The sequence below is a fragment of the Empidonax traillii genome, unplaced genomic scaffold (assembly GCF_003031625.1).
Source record: "Empidonax traillii isolate 1590-97213 ecotype Southwest subspecies unplaced genomic scaffold, ASM303162v1 scaffold579:size954524, whole genome shotgun sequence".
Taxonomy (NCBI): Eukaryota; Metazoa; Chordata; class Aves; order Passeriformes; family Tyrannidae; genus Empidonax; species Empidonax traillii.
In genome coordinates this window covers 812,585-838,305 of record NW_020955772.1, presented here as the reverse complement: position 1 = coordinate 838,305, position 25,721 = coordinate 812,585, and the positions used below count along the sequence as shown (strand labels likewise).

The 25,721-nt window shown below is 61.3% G+C and overlaps 1 protein-coding gene across 5 annotated transcripts in view; it reads left to right on the top strand.

The window, feature by feature from the left end:
* Positions 1–25,721, top strand: part of KIF21B (kinesin family member 21B) — a 34,765-nt gene continuing 9,044 nt past the window's right edge. For all 5 annotated transcript variants that reach the window (XR_003572806.1, XM_027898113.1, XM_027898112.1 and 2 more), the window contains exons 1-24: positions 1–90; positions 12,385–12,607; positions 12,911–13,093; positions 15,478–15,627; positions 15,844–15,978; positions 16,346–16,513; positions 16,837–16,952; positions 17,560–17,755; positions 18,331–18,520; positions 18,625–18,688; positions 19,485–19,709; positions 19,970–20,051; positions 20,247–20,364; positions 20,639–20,830; positions 21,435–21,634; positions 21,786–21,893; positions 22,309–22,377; positions 22,746–22,975; positions 23,385–23,532; positions 23,632–23,826; positions 24,552–24,653; positions 24,775–24,940; positions 25,156–25,216; positions 25,485–25,542. Coding sequence is in view for 4 of the 5 variants with exons in the window: in XM_027898113.1 (XP_027753914.1) it covers positions 53–90; positions 12,385–12,607; positions 12,911–13,093; positions 15,478–15,627; positions 15,844–15,978; positions 16,346–16,513; positions 16,837–16,952; positions 17,560–17,755; positions 18,331–18,520; positions 18,625–18,688; positions 19,485–19,709; positions 19,970–20,051; positions 20,247–20,364; positions 20,639–20,830; positions 21,435–21,634; positions 21,786–21,893; positions 22,309–22,377; positions 22,746–22,975; positions 23,385–23,532; positions 23,632–23,826; positions 24,552–24,653; positions 24,775–24,940; positions 25,156–25,216; positions 25,485–25,542 (3,417 nt within the window). In the remaining variant the exon portion in view is untranslated. The remainder of the gene's footprint in view (positions 91–12,384; positions 12,608–12,910; positions 13,094–15,477; positions 15,628–15,843; positions 15,979–16,345; positions 16,514–16,836; positions 16,953–17,559; positions 17,756–18,330; positions 18,521–18,624; positions 18,689–19,484; positions 19,710–19,969; positions 20,052–20,246; positions 20,365–20,638; positions 20,831–21,434; positions 21,635–21,785; positions 21,894–22,308; positions 22,378–22,745; positions 22,976–23,384; positions 23,533–23,631; positions 23,827–24,551; positions 24,654–24,774; positions 24,941–25,155; positions 25,217–25,484; positions 25,543–25,721) is intronic.

The following is a 25,721-nucleotide window of genomic DNA, read 5'->3' as shown; positions in this document are numbered from 1 at the left end:
CCGCCCCGCGGATGCTCCCGGGTAGCGGCGGCCGCGGTGGCGGCGCGGGGCGATGGCGACCCCGGACAGCTGCGTCAAGGTGGCCGTGAGGTGAGCTCCTGGGGGGGGGGAGTGGGGGTTGGCCAGTGCTCCCGGCGTCGGGAGGGCTGTGCGTCCCGGGGGGTGGGCGCAGGGAGCTGGGTGCGCGCCCCGGTACCGATGCCCGGCCGGCGGGGCGGGCGCTGCGGCCGCGGGTGCGGGGCGGGTGCCCCTCCCGGGGCAGTGAGACCCCCTTCCCCGTCTCCCCCGAGCCGGGTTCTGCCGCACCCCTCACTCTCCCCTCCCGCCGCTCTCTCTCCGCACCGTTTCGGGGTGTCTCCCCCCCTCTCTCCCCACCGGCTCCCGCGTCGCTCAGCTCCGCGCTGGCCTCCCCCCCTCCCCGCCCCACCATCCCCCGACCCCTCCACCGGCAGAGCCGCCTGCCACCCGGCCTGGGCACCTCCCGGCTGCGGCGCGGGTGGGTTTGGTTTCCCTCCCCGAGGTGTCACCGGGATGCCGGGGGGGCGGGGTGGGGGTCCCTGGGTGGTGAGGGGAACGATGCGGCATTTCGGTGTCTTTGTGCTGGGAACAATGCGCCTCCAGACCCGCACCTCGCAGAGGGAGCTGCCGGCGGCCTCCGAGCCCGGCGGGGCTCGGGGGGCACTGCCTTGGCCCTGCCTGGGCAGAGCGGGAGCACAAAAGATGCTGCTGGTGCAGCGGCAGTGATGGAGGGAGAGCGGGTGGGTGTGGGGCTGGGTGTGCGTTGTGCATGCGAGTGTGCAGGGCTGTGTGCGTGTGTGCACGCGTGTGTGTGTGTGTGTGTGTGTGTGTGTGTGCACCAGGACGCCTCCCAGCTCCCCCTGCCCCTCCAGCCTGCCCGCCCAGGGAGCAGCCGGAGGGGATTTTCTGCCGTGCTCCTCTGGAGAAGCCGGGGGTTGAGGCCAGGCTGTGGCTGTGAAGGATGGGGGAGCTGCAGGAGGAGTGACGGCAGCCCCTGCTGCGTGTGCTGCTGGGGGTGCCTGCACAGGGGCAGGGTGGGCTGTGCCAAGGCAGAGTGTCCGTGCCAGGACATTGACCCGGGAACCGAGTGATGCCGGCGCTGGGGGTGGAGATTTCCTCCTGGCCAGACTGTTCCCCTCTTCTTGTCTCGGGATGATGCCTTTTAACATCGTGCGGGGGGTGGGGTGGGTGCCACTCGGGATGGCGGCTGCGGGGTCATTTCTGCTGGACTCTCCCAATCCCTCAGGGATGTGCCAGCAGTGGGATACTGGGCTGGCTGGCGCTGGGGGAAAGGATCGCAGCCGGGAGGTGGTTGGGATATGCAGCATTGCAGTGGGGCTGGAGTATCCATGGTGAGGAACCGGGGAGAGGGGACAGGTCCAACCCTTTCCCGTCCCTTCCTTGAGGGACTGAGCCAGCATCCCACTCAGTGCAGCCGGTGGGAGCCAGGCAGCTGGGGCGATGCAGTGGTGGAGGTGAGTCGGGAGGACAAAGGAGCAGAGCTGAGAGCAGGGAGGCTGCCAGACAAAGCCTGCAGGTCGCAGCGCCGTGCAGGAAGGTGGCTGCGAGGCTGGGCTGAGTGTGCAAGGGCTGAGTGTGCAAGGGCCGAGCTGCTCTCCCTGTGGACCACCCGCCTTTTCTGCCACACCAGCCCCGGGGGGCTGGGTTGGGTCCCCTCCTGTCCTGTGCTGGGAGCAGAGTGGGATTTTCCTTTGTGAGCGCTGGTGACACCCTGCCGGTGGAGCAGCTGGGCTGGGGGAGTCTCCAGGACCCCCCACCCTTGGAGCAAACCTGCCCTAGATCTGCCTCCCTTGGCCATCGGAGCGTGGAGGGGATTGAATGCCTCTGGGGTGCGGCAGGACACGGATCAAAGCTCCCCTTTTGTCCCTTCATAATAACGTGAATGGACCAGCTGTGCCATTTCTTCGGGGTCTGTGTGTCTGTGCTGCTGGTGGGAGTGAGGGGGGACCTGGGGAAGGGCCAGGGACACTGGAGAAGCGATGGGGGTGTTGGAGGAAGGCACCGTGGGCTGATGGGGTCAAAAGATTGGGGACAGTCCAGCTGATGTCAAGAGGTGCCATAGGCCACCAGGACCCATCTCTGTGGTCCCACAGAGCCCTCAGGGTGGGAGGAGTGGGGACAGGGGAGCAGGGGTGCTGGAGCTGTGCACCCCAGTTCTTGCTGATTCTCTTGGCCTGGCAGGAGGAGGCAGGAAGCGACGCTGTGGTGTTTCACTGTCGACCTCACAGGTTCCCATCTTCCCCTCGAGCCCCCCATCTGCCCCATTCCCACTGGGAGTCCAAAGGATCCGGTTTCTGAGCCAGGTACTGGAGTGCAGGGGCATTATTTAGGCTTTCTTGCGTGCCAGGAGGGAAATGGCCAGTACCTGCAGCAACGCTGCCGTCAGCAGAGGGAAATGCAGGCCCAGCAGCTGCTCCTGGCCCAGGGGCTGATTTGTCCCTGTACCTTGTACCTGCAGCTCAGACCTGCACTGTCTGCAAAGGGCAGGGCTGGGTCCTGCCCCGGCCGCCGCCTTCCCCGCCAGCAGGGTCTGTCTTCGCTTGCCCCTTAGCCTCGGGTCTGACTCGTGGCTCCGTGGGCGCGGCTGAGCTCGCTGGCTCCGGCGTGGGGAGGAACCGCCGGGGCCGGTGCCCGCCTGCCCCGCGCTGGGGTAACGGTGTCAGCAGGAAGCTGCTGCCTGCCACGATGGTGCTGAGTTTAGGGGGCTGGGGCTGGGGACCCACACTCCTTTAGGCAGCAACTACCGCTTCCTTCTGTAGGTGACCTTCAAAAGGGTGGCTGCGGCGCAGCCGGCGCAGCAGCTCCCCCCGCTCCTTGCCCTCTGTCCAGGAGCACAGCCTTGATTTGAGGCTTGTGCCAGGGGTTTAAGGCTCGTGCCTGCAGGCTCAGCAGTCCCCCCTCCAGGCTTGCAGTCGGGTGCTGGCAGCTCTGGCAGCTGCAGTGGGGCTGGGGAGCGGGGACTCCCCGTGCCGGTTGCAGGAAGCGGAGCTCGGCCCTGTTGGGCGCACGAGCGGTTTTGCAGTGTCAGGAAGGGCTGATGGCACGTATTGACCCCCAGAGGCCATTAAACTCCTTGGCTGGAGGCCTGAGCAGCCTGTCTGGCTGCAGAGCTGCTCCCTGAGGGCACCTCCAAACTGGCCAGCTCATCAGAGAGAGAGAAAGTGGCATCCCCTGTGCCAGAGCTGCCCGTGGCACTGAGCACGCGTGGCCGGCCGCGGAGACGCAGGAAACGGAGCTTGTGAAATTGGGGAAGGAAGTTGAGTCGGATTTCAAGTTTATTTAAACCCTGCAACCTCCAGTGCTCTGCTGCTCTCGCAGACACTCCCGCTGCGATGCTTTGTGCTCCACCAGGGCAGTCCCGTGCTGGCTTCTGCCCCAGGGAGTGACCCCCAACTCCTCCTTGGGAAGGAGGAGGGGACAGACTCATCCAGCCATCGTCCTGGGGGGTCCTCGGCTGAGGGACTGAGCTGGGAAAGGCCAAGTGGTGGGATCAGCTGGGCTCTAGCCCTGCCAGAGTCCTGGCATCTCTGCCTACTGGGATGCTTTCTGTGAATCTGAAGTCTCCAGCACCAGCTGGGGTCAGTCCCTGAGGAGGTGGGTGTGTTGTAGCCCTTTTCAAACCATCTCTTCTGTGACAGATTTGGGTCCAGCTGGAGAGGTGGTCTCAACCCAGCTTGTGCCAGGCCAGTGTCCGTGCTCTCCAAGGGCTCCAGTGGGGAGAGGTGGGGGTACAGCTTGGTGCCTGCTGCCCACCCACTGCTCTTGCAGCTCAGAGCCCCTTTGATGTGGTCCCAGGGGGTCACTGTGGGGCAGTGCATGGGACACTCTCCTGCCTAGTCCTACTGATGTTGGGCTGGTTTTTGCTCAGATGTCACAGGGCCATGCAGGGAGAGATAAGGCAATTCCAGCCCAAGGCATGGGATGTGCCTGGCTCCTGTGGGATGAGGCTGACAGCCCATCCTGGTGTGGGGCACAGCCCTAGGGTGCTCCATCTCCCATCTGCAGGGGCTGGGAGCAGCCCTGATCCCAGGAAGGAAAGGTCTTAAGAGGCTGTTTTATCCTGAGGGTGCTGGATGGGCAGAGCATCCCCAGCCCGTTTCTCCATCCTTTGCCCCTAGTGAGGGCAGCTCAGCCCTGGTAGTGCCCCCCGCCCCTTCCTTCCACCCCCACCCCCCTGCCATCCTGTGCCTGTTTTGCTGCAGGGCTGAGCCCATCCAGGTGAGCTGCTGCTTTTACAGTGGAAACATCAGAAAGGGGCCAGAGCCTCGCGAGGCTGCACCTCGTGGTCCCACCAGATGTACCAGCAGCAAAGCAGCTTGAGGAGGGTTTTGGTGCCTGCACACATCACCCATTGGCAGGGGATTTCACTGAATGCCATGGAGCCTCGGGATCTTGGGAGGCCGAGGCTGGATTAGCCAGAGGACAGAGCCAGCTGCGACCTCAGCAGTGAAACTGGAGGCAGGAGAAAATTGCAGGAGATGAAGCCCCAAACAAAGCTGTCAGGAACATGGCTCCTGGCCCCAGGAGAGGGAAGGCGATACCCCCGTGAGCCTGGTGTGAACCAGCCCTGGCCAGTGGCTGTCCTACTGTTCCTGCCGGCGGGGGGTTGGCCCCGGTGGTCCCAGGGGGTTGTTTCCTGCTGGAGGCTGTCAAAACACTCCGTGCTGCTGGTTAAACAGCCGGCAGATTTGGGATGTGGTGGATTGTGAGGGCAGCTGCTGCTGGAATCTGCTGCAAGGGATGGTCGTGCTGGGAGCGACTGTGCACCCGGGTCAGTCGCTGATGGGTTTTACTTTGGCTTGGTGGGAGGGAAGGGGACTGGCCTGCCTGCCACCCTGTCTCACTCTGGGCAGAGCAGGAGCTGGTCCAGCACTGCCCTGGCATGTCCCCATATCCCCACTGGCTCTGCACTGCTGTGTGTCTGGGGGCCACCTCATCTTGCCTGGGGCCTGCCCCTCTGCTCTTTCCCTGTGGATGCCACACAGTCATCACCCCCATTTCCAAGCGAGGCTTCAGGGCTGAGCCTGAGGTCTTGGGGATCCCAGTGGAAACCCTTCCCCCACTCTGCAGCTCCCTGGAGCCTGAACATGGCAGGGAAGATTTCTTGTCACAGCCTGCTGTAGTGGAGCCTGGCCCCAAGCTCCCCTGTCCCTGCACTCCATGGAACCCCATGGGGGCTGGGGACATCTCTGCCTACCACCCATGCCTGGCTTTGTTTGGCAGAGTGGAATGTCTCCATGCCCGCTCTGGTCTGGGAGGAGATGGTGGATACTGGCAGGGGAAAGGCTGGAGCTGAGCTCCTCCTCCTTGTCTTCCTTTGCCCTCCAAGCACTGAGTTCCTTGACCCAACGTTGCCTTCTTGTTGTGGGGTAGTCTCTTAGTCCATGGTGCTGTGGTCTCTGCTCATCCATTATTTCAGGCTGCACCTGCCTGAGGGAGACATCAGGGCAAGGCATTCCCTGTTCCCTGCCCAACCAGAGGACCAGGTTTGCTCCTGGGTGCTTTGCAGCATCCCGCATCCTGCTGGCCAAGGGCTTGGCATTTATTTTTTTTTGGGGGGGAGGGGCTGGAGAAGCACCTCTTTTGTGTCACCTGCCCTGTCTTGTGGGCAAGCTGCTCTGATGCTCCCTGTGGGCGCTCTGGGTCTGCAGCATCTTCTGCCAAGATTGGGTTGTTGTTTTCCCGGCGGCAATTAGAGCGTGCCGGGAGGCTGCCAGCGTGCCAGCTCTGGGAAAGCCTTATCTCCAGTATGGGTGCACCAGTGCTGGGGTGGAACTGGGACATGGGGACCTCACAGGCACTCCTGGGAAAGGGAGGGAGCCTTTGGATGTGATTCACTGGCTTGGGAGGAAGTGTGAGACTCAGCACTTGGGGGGGCAGAGTTGGGTGGGGGAGCCTGCCTGGCTGTCTCCATGGGACCCGTGACATTCCTGTGCCCCAAGGGTCAGGCTGATGGCCCATCAGGCCCTGGGTCTCCTGGTGAATGATGATTTCCTTTTGCTCTCTGTTAGTTGCTGAAGCTGCTGCTAAGCTGGTGGGCTGTTCCTGCTGGAGGGAGTGGGGGCCCTGCTGGGTCATGTGTCACTTTGTGTGTGCTGCCACACGTGTGCTTCCCCCCCCTGCCTGGCAGGGGCACTGCCTGGGGCTTTGGGACACTGCAGCCATTTACAAGTGACTACCCTGGGGCTGTTGTTTGCAAACATCCTCGTGGTGTTCCCCTCGGGCAGGTCCTGCACACAGCCCGTGGCGTGGCCAGTCGCTTAGGGGGGATCTGGGGACACCCCAAACTCGGTGTGTTCCTGCTCCCCTCTAGGCTGAGCAGAGCACCACCCTGTGCATCCCCCCGGGCCCTGCTGGTCTCTGCCACGGGCTGGGTGTCCCCAGTGCTGGCCCTGAGCAGGCAGAGCATCCCTCATCCCTGCCCTAGACGGGTCTCGGCTGGGAGCAGATGGTGCAACTCAGCGCCACGTGCTCCTGCCAGAGCTAATGAGCAGCACATGGCGCCTGCCAAGGCCTGATTTAAAGGTTTCTCTAAGCCTGGGAAAATCTGGAGTGGGAGGATTAGGAGGAGCCCGTGGGGTTCTTGGGTCCAAGGCGGTGGGGTTTGCCCTGCAGGGGAGCAGGCTGGGTGGTACTGGGGCAGCTTCCTCGGGGGATGGATGTGGGCTGAAGGCACGTCCCCAGTGAGCCTCGGGGTGCACCCCAGCTCTGTGGGGTGTCCCCAGGCTGGCCAGGAGCTCTGTCTCACCCCAGTGCTGGTCCCCAGCGCTGCCTTGGCAGGATTTGACTGGGGCACAGTGGCACAGGTGGCTCCGTGCTGTGCTCACTCCTGCTGGGAGGTGCCTGGCTACATCTCCTGATTGCAACGTTTGCTGACCAGACCTGGCCGTCCCCGGGGGAGCCTGATTCAATTTTCTCTGATTGCTGAGCCGCTTCCCCGCCACAATAATTAAATGCTGAACTTTGTCTTGGTTTGGGTCCAACGTAACCTGTGTGCAAAGAGCCAGCCCTTGGCAGCCAGCCCTCTCCTGGGACCCTGTGCTCGGGGTGGGGATGAACCTGGGAGATCCCTTTGTGGGCAAGGGGGCAGATCCCCCCCATGGGATTCGGGCCTGAGGAAGCTGCTGGCTCCTGCTTGGTGTGGGCAGCTTGCACTGTTGGCTTGGAGATGTGGGAAAACCTGGAGCACGTTGCTCTGATCCTATCCTGGGGAGCTGCTTGGCCAAGCTGAGTGCCCCACACAGTGCCACACTGCGCCCCATGTGCCACACACCGCCTTGCCTGTTGGCCCTGTGATGCCTGGGGTGTCCTTGACCCCTGAGGTGACCTGGGGGAGCAGAGGAAGATGTGAGAGCTGCTCCTTCTGGCTGCCCTGTGCTGCTTGGTGGGATTACAGGGCAGCAGCAAAGCGTGGAAGACAGGTTTGGGGCAAAGGAGAGTGAAGTGGGCAGGGAGCAGAGGTGACAGCAAGGCTGGCAGAGGGGCTGTGTGCGAGGCTGGGCTGTTGGGAAGGTGCTCCTGCAGTTCTGGGGGGGGGCTGGAGGGAGATGGGAGCAGGTATGGGGGCCGTGGGGGGTGTGGGGATGGGAGCAGGACAAGCACAGGTGCTGTGGGGATGGGAGTGGGCTGAATGCCAGGGGAAGGGAAGCGGGGTGATGTGGGGAGTGGGGTGTTGTGGGAACAGGAGTGGGGTGAACACAGGTGATGCAAGGAGTGGGGATGGGAACAGGATGAATGCAGGCAATGTGGGGAGAGGAGCCAGGCGCTGTCTGGGCTTGCCCAGCCCACCTGTCCTGGCAGGCTCATCCAGAGAGCTGGGCTGTGCCTCTGGTGGGCTCTGCCAGCTCCAGCCTCTGCCAGCCCGTGGTGGCTGATGGCCCTGGCTGGGTGAGGGGGGCAGTGCCCAGCCCCTCTCCAGCATTGCAGTGGGCAGCCTTGCCCCTCTGCAGAAAAGGTGGGCAAGAGGTAGTGTGGCTCCAAGCCTCCAGGGCCTGGCACAGAGAGGGAAAATCCCATGGAACTCTTCCATCCACTGCTCCCTGGCTCTGCTCCCTGGGAAACCAGCCCTGCCTGGCTGGGCAGCCTCCTTGGGAGGGGAGAGGCTCCTTGTAGGGTCTGCAGGCAGCCTCCCTGCCTTGGAGGGACAGGAGCTCCTGGTGACCCCCCAATCTGTGAGTGGCTGCCCTGCAGTCCCTGCCAGCCCTGGGAAATGTTGGGATGGGTGTGTGTGCTCGGGCTCCCTGAGAGCTGGAACAGCCCCTGTGTGACGTGGGTGATGGGTCTGGGGGAGGCTGGGTCCCTCTGCCCCTGTGCCCACCCTCTCCTGTGGGCCATGCTGAGTGGGATGGCCAAGAGAGATGGGATGGCTGCCTTGCCCCAGGCAAGGAGGGGCCTCAGCAGGAGGTTATGGCCTGGCATATGCCCAGCCATGGGTGCAGGCAGTCTGGGGAGGGCCAAAGGATGCTCTGAGCCCCTTGGGGCTGCCATAGGGGTGGGCTGGGAGGGTGGAAGCTGAGACATTTGGGTGAGGAGGACATGTCAGCCAAACTGTGCGTTCTTGTGCGAGGAGACAGCCTCCCTTCAGAGCACAGGAGGCCGGTGGTGTCTGTGGTGTGGGGACACCATATGGTCAGTCCCATCCTCTTGCAGGGCTCGAGATGCTGGGATGGGAAGGCTGCTGTCATTGGGGTCCTGAGCTGACCCTGCCTGAAGAAGCTGCCCCACGGTGCCCACTTGGCTCCCAGCCCCTCTCCGCTCCCACCAGCCAAGCCTGGCACGGGGCAGCGGCGCGGAACAACTCGCCCTTTGTGCCTGCCGAAGCTCCTGCCCCCTCGGGGTGCGGGACCCGCTCCCCCCTTCCTCCCAGATGCTCGGGCTCCCCGTTGGCCCAGCCGTGGAGACGCTTTCAGAGCCTGCCAGCCTGGCAGGGACGGGAAGGGGAGCGATGGGGAGGCTCCAGCCGAGGTCCCCTTTGTGTCCCTGTGCCGGCTGCAGCTCTCCTGGCACGGGTGCCGCTTGTGCTGCCGCGTTTGGACGCTGATGCTGGATCAGGCTCCTGCTGCGCCGCCCGTCATCGCCCCGGCGATAGCTGCCGGTCGGGGAGGGATGTTTTCCACCCCTGCAGGCTCCTCTGTCTGCCTGTTCATCCATCTGCCTCCCGCCGGGTGCCTGGGAAGGTTTTCTTGGCAGGAGCGCTTGGCTGGGGCCGTGCAGCTCTGTCCTGGCGCTCCGTCCCTTGTCACCGTCCCTTCGTGGGGAGCTGAGGGTGGGGGGCAGTGTGGTGGTGGCTGGTGCTGCCGTGGTCCTGCTGGCTCTCTCCTGCCTGGGGTGTTGCCTGTGCTGAGGTTGGTTTATCCATCCATCCAGTTATCCCATTCCATGGGATGGAGATGGTGGTGGTGCTGAGCACCCTGCTGGTCCCAGGACAGCCCCCACCCCGGCTTTGGGCAGGAGCCATCACCAGTGCCAGTGCAGGGCTGGCTGGGCCCAGGCTGCCTGGGAGAGCTGGGGCTCAGGTCATTCCTTGCCAAGCTGGAGGGTGTCAAGGCAGCACCCTGCTGGTGAAGTGCTGCTTAAATTGGGCTGCTGCTTGTCGTGTATGTCCCTAATTGCCACACAACCACAGGAGCCTGTGCCATGGACTCCCAGAGGGGCAGCAGGGCTCTTGGTGGGTGTCCCAGCCCTTTTGGCCAGGGCACCCTGGTGTGTTCAGCTCTGCAGTGGATCCTGGTGTTTGGCACAAGTTGTCCTCCTGGCTGGTGGCCCATGACCATGTGCAGAGGAGGTTGGCTGGCTGTGCCCAGAGGCAGGTGAGGGAGCAGTTCCGTCGTCCACAGGTTGGTCCCTGACACCATCACACCCAGTCCTTGGGGTGAGTTATGGCAGTGCTGGGGGAATGGTTGGACTTGGTGATCTTAGAGGGTTTTTTCAATCTAAAGAATCCCATGATTCTCTGTTTGGAGGAGGTAGTGTGGTGCCTGGGCATGACCTGAACAACACAACCTGGCCCAACCAGGGTCTAACATTGCCTGATGCCTGGTGTGGTGATGTGCTTCCTGGGAGGGCAGGGATGGGACACTGGTGTGGGAGTGCTGGGGCACTTGAATGCTGGGGAGCAGGAGGAGCATCTGCACTGGCCCAGAGAAACCCTCTGTGATGTCTCCTGGTGGCCACATAAGACCCCCGTGATGCTGTGGGGAGTGAGTGGGGCAGATGCTGGTGTTGGTGTTGGTGTGTGGACACTGGAACAGCCCAGCATGGCCAGGCTGTAGGTGGGTTCCTAAATGCCCTGTGGAAAATTAATATGCATACCCCCCTCCAGTGCTGCTACTCATCTTCTTGCCAACTACCCTTGGAGATATTTAATCCCCTGGGAGGAGTGGGGGGGGGGGGCATAGAGAGAAAGAAATATTTTGCTGAAAACCTGCTCTTGTTTTTCCTGAGAGGAAAAAGAATTCCCAAGCCTGCTGTGGTTCCAGTTTGTTCCTCTGCTCATTCCTTGGGGCTGCAGTTGCTGTGCATGTCTGGGGTTGGGGGTGGCAGAACCGCATCGTCTTGGTCCAAAAGTAATTAAAAGTCGGGGATAATTTTCCTGCAGGAGGGTGGGACCTGGGAAGGCGACAGGAGTGAGTCTGGGACTGAGCACATCAGAAGCTACCTTTTTTTTTATTGTGGCTGCTGAGCTAAATATATCCAGGGAGGCGCAGAGCGGTTCCCACGCGTCTGCAGCGCAGGGTGAGGGGGTGAGGAGGTGTTCCCGTTGCTGCCTGTCCCCTACAGAGACACCCTGTGCCCCCAAACATGGCCCAGGGGTTTGCCCCCCCACACACTGGGCTTTGCTTGCCTCCAGGCCAGGATCAGTGGCTCCTGCGTGGAGCTGTGCCAGGGGAGGTTTACGTTGGATCTCAGGAGAAGGTTTTTCCCCCAGAGGGTGGTTGGGCACTGAACAGGCTCCCCAGGGCAGTGGGCACAGCCCCAAGGCTGCCAGAGCTCAAGGAGCATTTGGACAACTATCTCAGGCACATCAGGTGAGATTGTTGGAGTGTCCTGTGCAGGATCAGGGGTTGGGCTGGATGATCCTTCTGAGTCCCAACCCACAGAGCGGCTGCTCAGGTCCTGATGTGGCTTTGCCAGGGCTGCGGTTTGGGGGAATTAATAGCTGTGTTTATGGAGCACCCGGGGAGGGGAGCTGTGCAGTCATTAGCACTAAGGAGAGCTATTTGCATGGCACTTGGTTCCAAACCCCCTCTTTCTCTAAGAGCCCTCTGGGAGTCCCCAGCTTCCTGCAGCTGGGAATCCACCGGAGCTGTGCAGCCCTGAGGCGCAGCGGGGTCTGTGCGGGTCCAGCCGCTCTGCTCCTACATTTTTCAGGCAGTGGGTGGCATGAGGTGGGTGGGTCCTGCTCTCAGCCCAGCCTAGCCTGGCCCTGGCCCTGGCCCTTGGGCTGGGTGGTGGTTTGGTGCAGACGGTGGGTTTGGCGCTGGGGCTGTCTCGTCGTGTTTTTGCATTTTGCGTTTCAAGCCTTTGTAGCTGCAGTTTGATCTGTCTGTGTCGGGAGCGAGCGGGGCTGAGCTGCAGCCCAGCTGCCCACCCCTGCCCTGGCTGGGTGCAGGAGCTGAAGCATCCCCTGGCCTGTGTGCTCCATGCCACGGGCAGAGGTGCTGCCCATCCCCTGCCCGCAGCAGCCATGGCTCCAGCATGGGTTGTAGAATGTCCTGAGCTGGAAGGGACCCACGAGGATCGTCCAGCCCAAACCCTGATCCTGCACAGGACACTCCAACAATCTCACCTAATGTGCCTGAGGGCGTTGTCCAAATGCTTCTTGAGCTCTGGCAGCCTTGGGGCTGTGCCCACTGCCCTGGGGAGCCTGTTCAGTGCCCGACCACCCTCTGGGGGAAGAACCTTTCCCTGAGATCCAGCTTAAACCTCCCCTGACACAGTTTCATGCCTTTCCTTCAGGTCCTGTCACTGGTCACAGAGAGCAAAGATTGGTGCTGCCCCTCCTGAGGAAGCTGCAGACCCCAGTGAGGTCTGACCTCAGGCTCCTCTTTGCCAGCTGAACAGGCCAAGGGACCAAAGGACCCTCTAGGCCCTTTCCCATCTTCATGTCCCTCCTTTGGACACTCTCTAATACCTTTATATTCTTTTTATATTGCGGTGCCCAAAACTGCACACAGTGCAGGGCAGTGGGGGACAGCTCTGTGCCCTTCACCAGCCAGCTGTGCTGGATCCCAGGACACGCTGGTGCCCAGCACGGGCTGTGCTCACATCCTGGGGACCAGACTGGTGTCCCCCAAGAGCGGGGTGAGTCGTGAGGCCGCCCTCAGCCTGCTTCTCTTCCCACAGGATCCGTCCCCAGCTGCCCAAAGAGAAGATAGAGGGATGTCACATCTGCACCTCGGTGACACCCGGCGAGCCCCAGGTGCTGCTGGGGAAGGACAAGGCCTTCACCTACGACTTTGTCTTCGACCTGGACACGTGGCAGGAGAGGATCTACACCACGTGCATGGGGAAGCTCATCGAGGGCTGCTTTGAGGGCTACAATGCCACGGTGCTGGCGTACGGGCAGGTACGGGCACTGCCCGCTCCGAGGGCTCTCCAGCAGCACGGGGGATACCGAGAGGGCACCTGCAGAGCTTGGGGAAGGTGGGGTGTGTGAGTTTCTGGGTGTGGAGAGGACAGAGTTATCCCTGGGGCACTGGGGGGATGGGAGGAGAGGGCGGCAGGGCTGGGGTAGGAGTCAGTGTGGTGGTGGGGATCGGAGCGGCTCATTCTGGGGAGCCTGGAGCGGTAGGGGGGCATTGTGGGGTGCATTAGGCAGAGCTGAGCCTGGGAGGGCACGGCCAGCTCTCCCCTCACTGTCTGTGCACAGACTGGCGCGGGGAAGACGTACACCATGGGCACCGGCTTCGACATGAGCATCTCCGAGGAGGAGCAGGGCATCATCCCGCGGGCCATCGGCCACCTCTTCAGCGGCATCGAGGAGCGCAAGCGCGCGGCTCAGAGCCAGGGCGTGGCGGCTCCCGAGTTCAAAGTCAGCGCCCAGTTCCTGGAGGTGGGTGACAGGAGCTCTGGGGGACACCGTGGCCCTGCCCCTGTCCTTCTCTGCTCCCATGCCTTGAGTCCCTGCACTGCCAGATGCAGGTGTGGGACTGGGAGTGTGTCCAGGTGCAGGGGAGACTCAAAGCACCTGGATGTTGTTGACTTCAGGATGGCTACAAACTGGGTGGAGGGAGCTCCCCCCATGGGGAAGGAGCTTATGGCTTGGCCCCTTGGGGATTCAGGGGCTCTGGGCTGTCTTCCCCCTGGTTTGAGGTCAAGGATAGCGGGATACCTGCTGCCCTGCACGTGGACCAGTGTTCCCAGTGAAACAGGGAGAGAAGAAAGTGGCCACTCTTAGGAGGGTTTGAGGAAGGGCTGTGCTATTTCCCATGTCCTTTGTTGCACCTTTGACCTTGAGGGTGTTTCAATGCATCCTCTCACGCCTCTGCTCTGGCTTCTCTAGTTCAAAAGCCTCTTCTGTTAACTGCTTCATTCCTGGAGAAGTTTGTCCTGGGAAGCTCATGGACCTTGGGAGATGGGCAGGGAGGGGCCCTGTGCTGTGATCTTGCCTCCAGGTGGCTCTGTTGACCATCACATCTGTGTATCTCCAGATGCTGATGGCCTGGAGAGGGGAAACAGTGCCCAGAGTCTCCTCCTCCTTGCTGGAGAAATCCTTCCCACTTAGGTCTTCCTCTGCAGAGCCCTTGTTAGGACCCACGTCATTGCTGTTGTGTGCTTCCCTTCCCATCACTTGGCCTATCCAAGCTCCTGGTTGCCTTCCCAGTTGTGTTCAACTCGTGAGGCTCCTCTCTGGGGATCCTGTGGGCTGGGGTGGAGATGGGGACAGTTTCCTGCCTGTCCTGGGTGACCTGTTTGCTGGGGGTTGGGACACTGGAGGAATGGATGCCTCCAGTGCTGCCTCTGGACCAGGCCATCCTGGGAAACATCTCTGCAGACCACGACGTGGACTCGAGGGTGACAGAGCAGTGGCCCTGCGTGGGGTCACACAACTGCTGTGGGCATTTCCTGTAGGCTTTCTCTCTCTCCATCACCTCTGACCCTGCTTGGTTTGGCTCTCAGACTCAGATGTTTGTCCAGTGGCTGCGGGGGGAGGGTGGGAACAAGGATTCCTCTGCTTTGTTTCAAAGCTGCTCACCAGGGAGACTGGCAACCCCAGGGTGGGGGGCTTGAAGGCTCCCCAGGGGCTCTTTTCCAAGTAGGGAGAATAAAGCCTGCTACCTGGTGACCCAGTGACCAAGGTTGCTGGTCCACCCTGACAGCATGGGCACTGAACCAGGAGCTCTTGAGCCGCTGTGCCAAGCCCTGTTGTGCAGCCACCCTCATCCAGGTGACTCAGGGAGGGCTTTGTGGCGATAATGGCTCTGCTGTGCCAGCCTGGGTGTGTGGCCACATCAGGCTCTGGTCACCAACCCACTGTCCCAGAAGGGGCACAGGACTTGTGCTGGCTGATCCCTGTCCTGTGACTCTGCTCCTGGGGGAAGGTTTAAGCGCTCAAGGAGCCCGGTGGCACCTGGGGCAGCCAGGGACGGATTATCCTGATCCGTTCTGCTGGCCAGGAACCTGCAGTCCTTGGGTGACCCTGCTCTCTGCACTGGGATGTGAGTGCAAGAGGGCGATAGTGAGGGGTGGTGGCGATGGGCAGGGCACGCTCCAGGGTGAGAGAGGATGCTACAGGGTCAAGGTATGGATAGGGGCATCCTCTGTCAACTCTGGGGCTGCAGGGTTTCCTCTGCTTGTCCAGCACTCCCTGGTCCCCCTTATTTCCTTTCCACCTGGCAGAGATGACCTCAGGGAGGTCACCCATCTTTGATGGGAGTGGAGCTCTGCTGGCTCATGTGGCTGGGGCTCCTCAGGTGAGCCAGGAAGGGCAGGGGGATGTGTAGATGATGGCTGTCTGCTCAGGCTCTGGAGACAGGGCTCTGAAAATGTCCTGTTCCTGCAGAGCTGCCTGTGTGTGGGCCAGGGACAGGATAGGACAGGACTGGGCAGCAGGAACCAACCCAGAGTGCAGCTCAGAGCTTTGTGGGGCAGACAGGCATGTGGAGTGGATGCACACCTGCACACACCCCATTCCTCCGGGCATCCCATCCCAGCTGGCACCTGCACAGGCAGTTCAGAGCTCGCCTGTGCATCGTGTAACCCAAATGCAGTGCTCCAGACTGGGGGCAGAGCGACTGGAAAGCTCCTGGTGGGCAAGGGAAGGACCTGGGGGTGCTAGAACGTAAAGGATTCCAGGACTCTGTGCACCGTCTCTTCTCCTACACTTGCACACACACCAGCTCCGCTGCTCAGCCTCGCACCCACGTGTGAGCAGATGTGCAGTCCCTGTGAGCTGCTTCCCCTTGCTCACCCCCCACCTGCTGCTGCCCCACTCAGCTCTACAACGAGGAGATCCTGGACCTGTTCGACAGCGCCCGCGACCCCGACGCGCGGCACCGCAAATCCAACATCAAAATCCACGAGGACGCCAGCGGGAGCATCTACACCACGGGGGTCACGTCGCGCCTCATCAGCTCGCAGGACGAGGTGGGTGTGGGGTGGGCAGGGGTGGCAGCTGGGTGCCACCAGCCAGGGATGTGCTGCGTGGGGACGTCTCGGCGAGGGGAGATCTCTCCCAGGGTGGGATGGCGCAGTCCCCAGGGGGGTTCTGGGGGAGGTTGTTGTGCCCGCTGGGCTGCACGGGGTCTGTCCTGGCTCCCTACAAAGGAGCTTCAAGGTTTCCTTTCCTCCTTGGTGTCGTAGCTGATCCAGTGCCTAAAACAGGGAGCTCTTTCCCGTACCACCGCCAGCACCCAGATGAACGTGCAGAGCTCCCGGTCCCACGCCATCTTCACCATTCACCTGTGCCAGACGAGAGTGTGTGCCCGCCCAGAGCTGGTGAGACGTGCTCCTGCCTCGTGGCCAGGCTGTTCTTGGGTCCCATACCCAGGCAATGCATGGAGGTCCCTTTGGAAGGGGAGAGGGTTTGAAATCTGGCAAAGAGGAGCAGAGATTTATTTGTCTTCTTTCCAGTCGTAGCCAGCGTTAGGATTTAATGGGAGCTGAGGGTGAGCTGATCCAAGGCAGTGATGATCTGGCCCAGGGATGGCTCAGAGCAAGCTGCAGTTGGAATTCTGCCTCCATCCCCGAGGGGCTGGATGTGGAGGGAGAATGCTCAGGCTCTTGCTGACATCTGAGTGCAGCCAAGGCAGATCTGCCCGCTCCGGGTCTGCGGTGGTGACCCCTCCTGTGTCCCTGGCTGCAGGTGAACGGGGAGGTGAGCAGCCTCCTGGATGGATCCCAGCCCGCCGCTGAGTACGAGACCTTGACAGCCAAGTTTCACTTTGTGGACCTGGCTGGCTCAGAGAGGCTGAAGAGGACGGGTGCAACCGGCGAGAGGGCGAAGGAAGGGATCTCCATCAACTGCGGGCTGGTACGGCGGGCACCGGTGGGCAGGGGGAGCAGGGAGGCAGAGCCTGCCTAGGGGAGCCTGTGCCACTCCTGGGTGCTGCCTGGAGCTGCTCTGCACTGTTGGGGTGCTGCTGTCTCACCTGCTTCTCAGTGCAGGGTGGGAGAAAGGCACAGGCCAGGGAAGAGGGGGAAAGTGAGACTCACAAGGGAAGCCCCCACTCCTCCCCCTTGTGCAACCCAAACCTGTGCCACAGCACATGCCCCAGGCCTGACATGCTGATTGTGTGGCAGCTGCACGCTCAGCTAGGGCTGAATTTGGGGGGGGCCTTCCCTTTGTGTTGGTAGCTGGCCTTGGGGAATGTCATCAGTGCCCTCGGAGACCAGAGCAAGAAAGTCGTGCACGTGCCCTACCGCGACTCCAAACTCACCCGCCTGCTGCAGGATTCCCTGGGGGGCAACAGGTAAGGGGTCCCAGGTGGGGGCTGAGCTTGGGGCAAGGGCTGCAGGGACTGTCCCTCTGCAGAGGGGGCTGAGGGGCTCTGGAGCCATGCAGGAGCTATTTCAGCACTCCCATGGCTGTCCAGTGGGGAGGGGTTGCCTTCTTCCAGGCACAGCATGACTTTGCAGGCGTAAAGACCTTGGCTCCTCATCAGCCCAAGGCACAGTTGGCAGCTTTGGCTGAATCAGCTGGTGCAAAACCCTCCTTAACCCTTGCAGATCTGGGACTTGGCAGGTGGTGGTGCCCTGCATGGGGGGGATTGAATTCCCTGCCTCTTCTCCAAAGAGCCTGTTCTTCCCTGGCAATCCCAGAATGGGGGTGCTGACCCGAGGGAGCTGCCTTTGCTCAGTGCTGTGTGATGTGGTGCTTCCATGGCCTTGTGGGTGCTTTGGCTCTGGGAGGGATGAACCCATTTTTTACCTTGATTATAAAACACAGATGTCTCCCCGTCCAGGGTGGGTGTCTGGGGGCACGTGGCCTGTGCTGGGTTCTGGGTTTCTAGCTGCTGAGTTGCTACAGGGTTGGGAGGGAGGGGGGACTGGCATTCACCCTGCCCTTGCATCCACAAGCCAAACCATCATGATTGCCTGCGTGAGCCCCTCCGACCGGGACTTCATGGAGACCCTGAACACGCTCAAATACGCCAACCGGGCCCGCAACATCAAGAACAAAGTGGTGGTGAACCAGGACAAGACAAGCCAGCAGATCAGTGCCCTGCGGGCCGAGATCGCCCGCCTGCAGATGGAACTGATGGAGTACAAGGCAGTGAGTGGTCCTGTGCCCTACCCTAACCCTAATCCTGGCCAGCCATGGAGCCCCACTCACTCACTGCCCCACCAGTGGGGTGGGGGAGAGAACTGGGAGAGTAACAGAAAACTCGTGGGTTGAGGTACGGGCAGTTTAATAAATAAAGCAAACCAAGGAACTCATTCCCCGTGTCCCATCACAGGGAGATGCTCAGCCATCCCCAGCACAGCAGGGCAAAGGAAGGTGCAGAAAGCCCCACTCCTCATGTTTGAATTGGGGCAGGTTTAGTGGGACAGACCCTCCTGCTTCCCATCCACTGCCCCTATAGATAGGGGTAACTTCTAGGAGGAGTCAGGAGGCTTAAGAGACAGCATCTGCCTGTGACAAGCAGGACCTTGGGCAGGTTTTTGGGGGTGCTAAGGCAGGGAGAAGCCCTGAAACATCTCCCACCCTCTACCTGTTCAGCTCAGACCTTTCTGGTGCTTAGGTTTGTCCATGCTGTGGTGTCTGGGGTTGCCCTCAGGGACGCAGTGGAGGGGTCCCCGTTGTGCCAGCTCCCCCTGCACTCAGGGGCTTCCCTCCTGCCCCCACAGGGCAAGCGTGTCATCGGGGAGGACGGCGCCGAGGGCTACAGCGACCTGTTCCGCGAGAACACCATGCTGCAGAAGGAGAACAGCGCCCTGCGCATGAGGGTGAAGGCCATGCAGGAGGCCATCGACGCCATCAACAGCAGGGTCACCTACCTCATGAGCCAGGAGGCCAACCTGATGCTGGCCAAGGCAGGTGAGGCCCGGCTAGCGCGTGGCACGGTGGGTCGCCCGGGCAGCGCGGCTGGGGTGGTGCAGCCTGTGCCTGCCCCCCATCCACCTGTGCCTCTGCCCCTCCAGGGGATGGCAACGAAGCCATCGGCACCCTCATCCAGAACTACATCCGGGAGATTGAGGAGCTCAGGTGAGAGGGCACAGGGCTGGTGGGTCACTGGGGAGCTGGTGTCTGGCTCAAAGCTAGCTGCCTCCAGCCTTGCTGGGGTGAGCTGGGAGCCCTGTGGAACAGCAGCTGATGGCACTGCTGCTCCAGGGGGTTGTAGGAGGCCCAGCCGTGGTGCTGGGCAGTGCTTTGGCCGTTGTTGTCCTTCATGTAGGCATTGACAGAGGGGGAGATCCTGTTGGGAGTGCCTGGGGTCTCTCAGAGACTGCTGGCCCCCAAAGGTTGGGTCCACCTCAGTCTCTTACACGATCCTGGGACCCTGTCTGGCAGCATTGTGACTTCTGACCCATCATTAGCTGGAATAGCTTAGTAGTGAATCTGTCCCTGGCTTACACCTTCTGAACACATCGTGTTCAGTTTGTAGAAGGCTCCAGGGAGACCTCAGAGCCCCTTCCAGTGACTAAATGGGGCTTCCAGAATAGAAGGAGAGTGATTTATTTTTTATTTTTTTTTACACGGGCAGATAGCGATAGGACAAGGGGGAACAGCTTTAAACTAAAAGTGGAGAGATTTGGGTTAGAAGAAAGGAAGAAATTCTTCCCTGTGAGGGTGGTGAGACACTGGCACAGGCTGCCCAGAGCTGCTGTGCCCATCCCATCCCTGCAAATGGATGGGGCTTGGAGCAACCTGGTCTTGTGGAATGTGTTCCTGCCCGTGGCAGGGGAGTGGAATGAGATGAGCTTTAAGATCCCTCCCAACCCAAACCAAGGGGGCAGTTGAGACAGCCCCTCTCTGACTCCATCCTGCTTCCACTCCCCAGGACGAAGCTTCTGGAGAGCGAGTCCATGAACGAGTCCCTGCGCCGCAGCCTGTCCCGGGTATCTGCCCGGCCCCCCTACTCCATGGGCTCCTCTCCAGCCGCTGGCCTGGCTGGTCTGTGCAGCCCCGCGGTGCCAGTGGATTCAGAGGCCTCTGACGTCCTCCGACGGGCCAAGCAGGACCTGGAGCGCCTGAAGAAGAAGGAGCGGAGGCAGCAGAGGAAGAGGTGAAGGCAGCGGTTTTGGGAGTGGAGAGGCTGCCCTGTGGGTTTGTCTGTCCTTGTGGTGTCAGATATCCCGCTTCCCCCCCCACCCACCTGGGTGTCTGGGTTCCCCTCCCAGCCCTGCCTTTGCTCCTGGTCTCCTTTTCGCCCTCCACACAATTCCAGAGGCTGTTTTCCCCCAAGGGTCCAAAATCAGGAGGCTGAGGGTGGTCCCAGCTCCCTCACGCTGGGACTTACCAGCCCTGCTCTGCTTCCCCCCTTAGCCCAGAGAAGGAAGCATTTAAGAAGCAGCAGAAACTGCAGCAGGACAACGGGGAGGAGACGGATGAGAACGAGGTGGAAGAGGTAAGCGGGCATCGTGCTCATACCAAGGGGTTGTCTGGGTGTGTAGAGCTGTAATCACCCCACGTAGGACAGGGACCAAGCCCAGGCTGGCCCTGAAGGAGGTTGGAAGGGTCATTTTTCTGAGGACTCCGTGGTGGAGCTGCAGAGAGAAGAGCAAGCCACGCTGCAGGCTGAGGTTGGGCTCTTGTCTCTTAGGAGGAGGAGGAGCAGGACGAGAGTGGCTGTGAGGAGGAGGATGGGCGCGAGGATGAAGATGAGGACTCAGGCAGTGAAGAGAGCCTGGTGGATTCAGACTCGGATGCAGAGGAGAAGGGTAAAGTGGAGATCCACGTGCAGCCCTGGGCATGGTGGGGGCATTGCTGGTGTCTTTGGTAATGAGCTCTGCTCCTGGGAAGGCAGAAGCCCAGGACTCTGGGGGACTTGGAAGAGCCCCAGGGTTGCTGCAGTGCTCTTTGGGGTGCTGCTGCTCCCTAGCATTGTGGGTTCCCATCAGCTCCTCTGCCCTCTCCTTGTGCTGTGGCTCAGTGGGGCCACGAGAGCGATGCTCCCCCATCCCTCCCAGCCTGACTGTCCCCCTCTGCCTCCAGCTGTGAATTTCCAGGCTGATCTGGCAGATCTGACCTGTGAGATTGAGATCAAGCAGAAGCTGATTGATGAGCTGGAGAACAGCCAGCGGCGCTTGCAGACCCTCAAGCATCAGTACGAGGAGAAGCTGATCCTGCTGCAGAACAAGATTCGGGACACGCAGCTGGAGCGGGACCGGGTCCTGCAAAACCTCAGTGAGAACCACCTCACCTGTGGGATCAGGCCCCACTTCCCACTCCTGCTCAGCTGACTCAGAGCCAGAGCATCCACCCCTGGCATGCAGTGCTGGCTCTGGTAGAGCTTTATCATCCTCTACCTCTGCTCAAGTCCCTGGGACCCCCAAGACCCCACTTGTCTTGCTGTGGGAGCAGGACCAGTCAGCGCAGAGCTCTGGACCCTGCTGGTGCTGGAGAAGGATGGCGAGGCAGAGCCTCTTGTAGCACTGAGCACCACTTCCTGAGCCCCCACCACTTCAGTGGGGACCCCTGGGGAAACTGAGGGGCAAAAGACCCCGTGGTGTGGCTGATCTCCAGGCTAAACAGGGCAGGGTCACCCCTACTGTGGCTGTGGGTCTGAGCCTGCAGCTCTGCCAGGAGACACAGCTCAGCCCAGCAGAGTCTCCTTCCTGCACTGGGCTCTTCCAGCAGGATCCCCAGACAGACCCCAGCCCACAGTGGGGTGAGGGGGGGCTCTGATAGGACGGGGAAGAAGCAGTGCCTGGTGCCCCAGGGCAGGATATGGGGGTGCAGGAGGGTCCCAGGATGCACGGCTGTTGCAAACCCCCTCCTCACCCACCAGGCACCATGGAGTGTTACACGGAGGAGAAGGCCAACAAGATCAAAGCAGACTACGAGAAGCGGCTGAAGGAGATGAACAGGGACCTGCAGAAGCTCCAGGCAGCCCAGAAGGAGCACGCCCGCCTGCTGAAGAACCAGTCCCGCTACGAGCGGGAGCTGCGGAAGCTGCAGGCGGAGGTGGCCGAGATGAAGAAGGCAAAGGTACCTGGATGTGCCGGGGCAGGGAGGGATCCCCTGAGCAAGCCTGATTTCCCCCTCAGAGTTTTCCACTCTGGTGGCAAGTGCAGAGCGTCTGTCTGCTGGGTGGGTGAGTGGGTGGGTGCCCCGGGACAGTCGGAACCCTCCGTTGCAGGTTGCGCTGATGAAGCAGATGCGGGAGGAGCAGCAGCGGAGGCGGCTGGTGGAGACCAAGAGGAACCGGGAGATTGCACAGCTCAAGAAGGAGCAGCGCCGGCAGGAGGTGAGAGCCCGGCCCGTGTCCCCGTGCAAGGGGGCTGGCCTGGCTGGTGAAGGGGTGTGGTGTTTGTCCTGCTCTGACGCTCCAGGTGCTCAATAAATAGCCCAAGCTGGTTAAACCTGGGGCCCTGCTGTGCCCGTGGCCTCGCTGGGGTCTGTGCAGCACAGCACAGCACACCTGGCTGAACGGTTCCCAAAGGCTTCCCTCAGGCTCTGCTCAGTTGTGGGGGATGCTGTGGGCTCCCTGCCCTGCTGTGTGCAGGAGTCAATGTGCAGTCAGGGCCAGCTTGAGGCTGGGAACCTGCTCGCTGTTAGGATCAGGAGTGAGACTGTGCTAAAGGAAACCCTGGGACTGCAGCTATCACTGGGGTGAATGGACAGGACCCCAAAAGTGTCTTTTTTCTATCTCTCTCGTGCAGTTCCAGATCAGGGCTCTGGAGTCTCAGAAGCGGCAGCAGGAAATAGTGCTGCGGAGGAAAACCCAGGAGGTGAGGGGAGTGGATTGTCTCCACAAAGGTCCCAGCCCCCATGCAGGTCTGGGTCCCCAGCACTTGGCTCAGAGAAACCCCGTCCTTTAGACAGGGCCAGCTCTGGGAGTGGGGTTCCCAAAAGGGTGGGAGGGGTTTTGTGGCTCAGGAACCTTGTGGGAGATGGTTGCAGGCAGCAGCAGAGCCTGGTGGCAGGGGTGGGGCTATGAGGGAGGAGAGGGAAACCCATGAGGCAAAAATGTCCCTGGGCTTTGGGTCTGCAGAGCTGCCACTCTTGGTCCCGTGGGGAGTGACATCAACGGGTTTGGGCTGGGTGGGGGTGCCCTGCTGACTGACACCCTCTCTCCTCTGCCCCTCCTCGTGGGCAGGTGTCAGCACTGCGCCGGCTGGCCAAGCCCATGTCAGACCGGGTGGCGGGCAGGACGAGCCAGAAGCCGGCCATGCTGGACTCGGGCGCAGAGGTCTCGGCCAGCACCACCTCCTCCGAACCCGAGTCCGGCGCTCGCTCCGTCTCCAGCATCGTGCGCCAGTGGAACAGGAAAATCAACAACTTCCTGGGAGACTCCTCGTCCTCTGGGAACGGGGCTCGGCCTGCCAGGTCAGGGCAGGGGCTGGGAGGGTGGGGGGTGAGGCATCCCAGGGATCCCCGTGCCTGGCTTTTGGCTGGTGGCAGAGGTTGGAGTGTGGCTTCTTGGTGTGCACTTGACCTGTATTAAACTATTGACCCTGTGACAGGCTGTGCTGGCAGAGTGTGACTGACTGTCACCTGGGCTTGAGCCCAGAGCTGGCCTTCCACGAGGATTAAATGCCATGGCACAAACCCTGCTGGGCTCATCTCTTGTCCCTCTTTGCTAAGGGGCAATGGAAAAGTTGGGCAACCCAGAAACAATGCAGATGCCTCCTCTGCTTCTGGCCAGCCGGAGCCCGGGCATCCTCCTGGGCCAAGCCTAGGTCTCCAGCACGGTGTGGCTGGCTGCCTATGTGCCTGTTCTCCCCTCTGGCTGCAGGAAGAAGTTCCCCAAGAAGGGCTCAAGCCAGACCTTCAGCAAAGCTGCCCGCCTCAAGTGGCAGTCGCTGGAGCGGCGCATCTTCGACATCGTCATGCAGAGGATGACCATCGTCAACCTCGAAGCGGACATGGAGAGGCTCATCAAGGTGGCCGTGGTGCTGGGCATGGAGAGGGCTGGGTGGCAGGTGCAGGACAGCGGGATGGCTGTGCAGACAGTGCCAATCCCCCTTCCCTTTTCCCCCCAGAAACGCGAGGAGCTGTCGCTGCTGCAGGAGGCGTTGCTGGGCAAGCGGGCGAAGCTGCAGGCGGAGAGCCCCATGGAGCAGAAAGGGCTGCAAGAGCTGAATGAGGAGATCGAGGTGCTGGGGGCCAACATTGACTACATCAACGACAGCATTTCAGACTGCCAGGCCACCATCATGCAGATTGAGGAGACCAAGGTGGGCAGTGGGCCCAGTTGTCAGGGGGAGAGCGAGAGCATCTCTCTGTGGCAAGAGCATCCTCTGAGCTGCACCCACAGACTCACTTCTCATTAGGTGGTTAGTTGTGGAGAGGAGTGCTGGCAGGTCCTGGCATGTCCATGGACTGCCCTGGAATTGTAGGGAAGCTGCAGCCCCCCATCCTGCTCAAGGTGCTGGTGGTCACTCGTCCCCATGGGAGCTTCATGTGCTGGAAGCGTCCTAAGAGGACTGGATTTTTTCCTGGCAGAAGCTACCCAGGTTTTGTGTCTGTTTGTGACACTGGGCGTGCCACTGTGCAGCTCCTGATTCCCCCCAGTGCCTGAACCCCGAAATAGAGGCTGTGTGCTGGCCATGGCTTGCCCCCCAGCTGTCACCTGGGGGATTGGCAGGGAAGGAGAGCTGCTTAATTCACACTAGGCTTTGGATTGTGTATTCAGGTGAACCTGGTGTCTGTTCAGTGTCTAATTCAGTGTCAGCCCCAGAATTTCTGTAGCAGTGCAGAAGCCCTTCAGGTTGTGCTGGACAGCCCCATGGCCAGATCTCCCCAGTAACCACTGGGCAGACTGGGGAGGGCGAGTGTTGGACTGGGAGGTGCTTGCAGGATGATGGAGGTGCTGTGTTGGCCATGGAGCCCCTTCTGCCCATCCCCTGTCCATTGGCAAAGCTCCCCCGCTGCATCCAGCACTTGTCTCTCCACATTTCAGGAGGAGCTGGACTCCACGGACACCTCGGTGGTGATCAGCTCCTGCTCCCTGGCCGAAGCCCGGCTGCTGCTGGACAACTTCCTGAAGGCCTCCATCGACAAGGTACAGAGCCAGGCTGGGATGTGGATGCAGGACGGGGTTTCTCACAGGGTGCCAGGGCAGGGACCTGGCAGTGGTGACCTGTGACACCCTCCTGAGCCCCGGCCTGGCCGTCCTTCCCCAGGGGCTGCAGGTGGCCCAGAAGGAGGCCCAGATCCGGCTGCTGGAGGGGCGGCTGCGGCAGTCGGACGTGGCCAGCTCCTCGCAGAACCACGCCCTCCTGGACGCCCTGCGAGAGAAGGCCGAGTCGCACCCCGAGCTGCAGGCGCTGATCCACAACGTCCAGCAAGGTGGGATGTGGGGTGGGTGGGTGGGTGTGTGTGCGTCCTCAGGCCAGGTGTGCTGCCCCTGGGGTGGGTACCCACCGTTGCAAGGGTGGGACAAGGGTGGGACAAGGAGGAGGGTCACCCCCTGCAGCGGCCTGGGGTGTCCCCTCCGCCGTGTGGCTCAGGTGGGGCTGGGGACGGTGGGAGTGCTGCTGATGCTCTGTCTCCCTCTCACGCAGAGAACGGCTACACCAGCACGGATGAGGAGGTCTCAGAGTTCAGCCTGGCTTCGGATGGGAGGTAAGACCCAGCCTGGTGCTGCCTGAGCTGGCTGCCCTGGTGCCTTTCATGGGACCTTGTGGATGAGCAAAGCCCCACCTGAGCTTTTCTGTGGTGCCCAGCCCTTGGTGGGGGGAGCAGAGATGTCTCTTGGACACCAGTGGGGAATGAACACCTTGGAGAAAGGCTGCTGGGGAGCAGGGGGTAAATCAAAGAGCTGATGGACTGGTGGAACCAGCTTTCTGAAGGCAGTTTGGCAATGAAGATCTATCTTTTCTCCTCCTTGCAGCATCTCCCAGTCTTTCACCATGAAGGGCTCAGCAAGCCAGGATGACTTCAAGTTCAAGGTTAGTTGGCCTTTTCGCGTGGCCCTTGTCACAGGGACCGGGAGGAGGGATGGAAGGATGTTCAGCAATGCTCCAGGCCTCTGCTCTCTGGTCTGAACCTTGGGGAATCAGGCTTGGCATAGGCAGTATGGCTGGTCTGTGGATGGGAGGAACCGAGATCTCTCTTGATACTGTGGCCC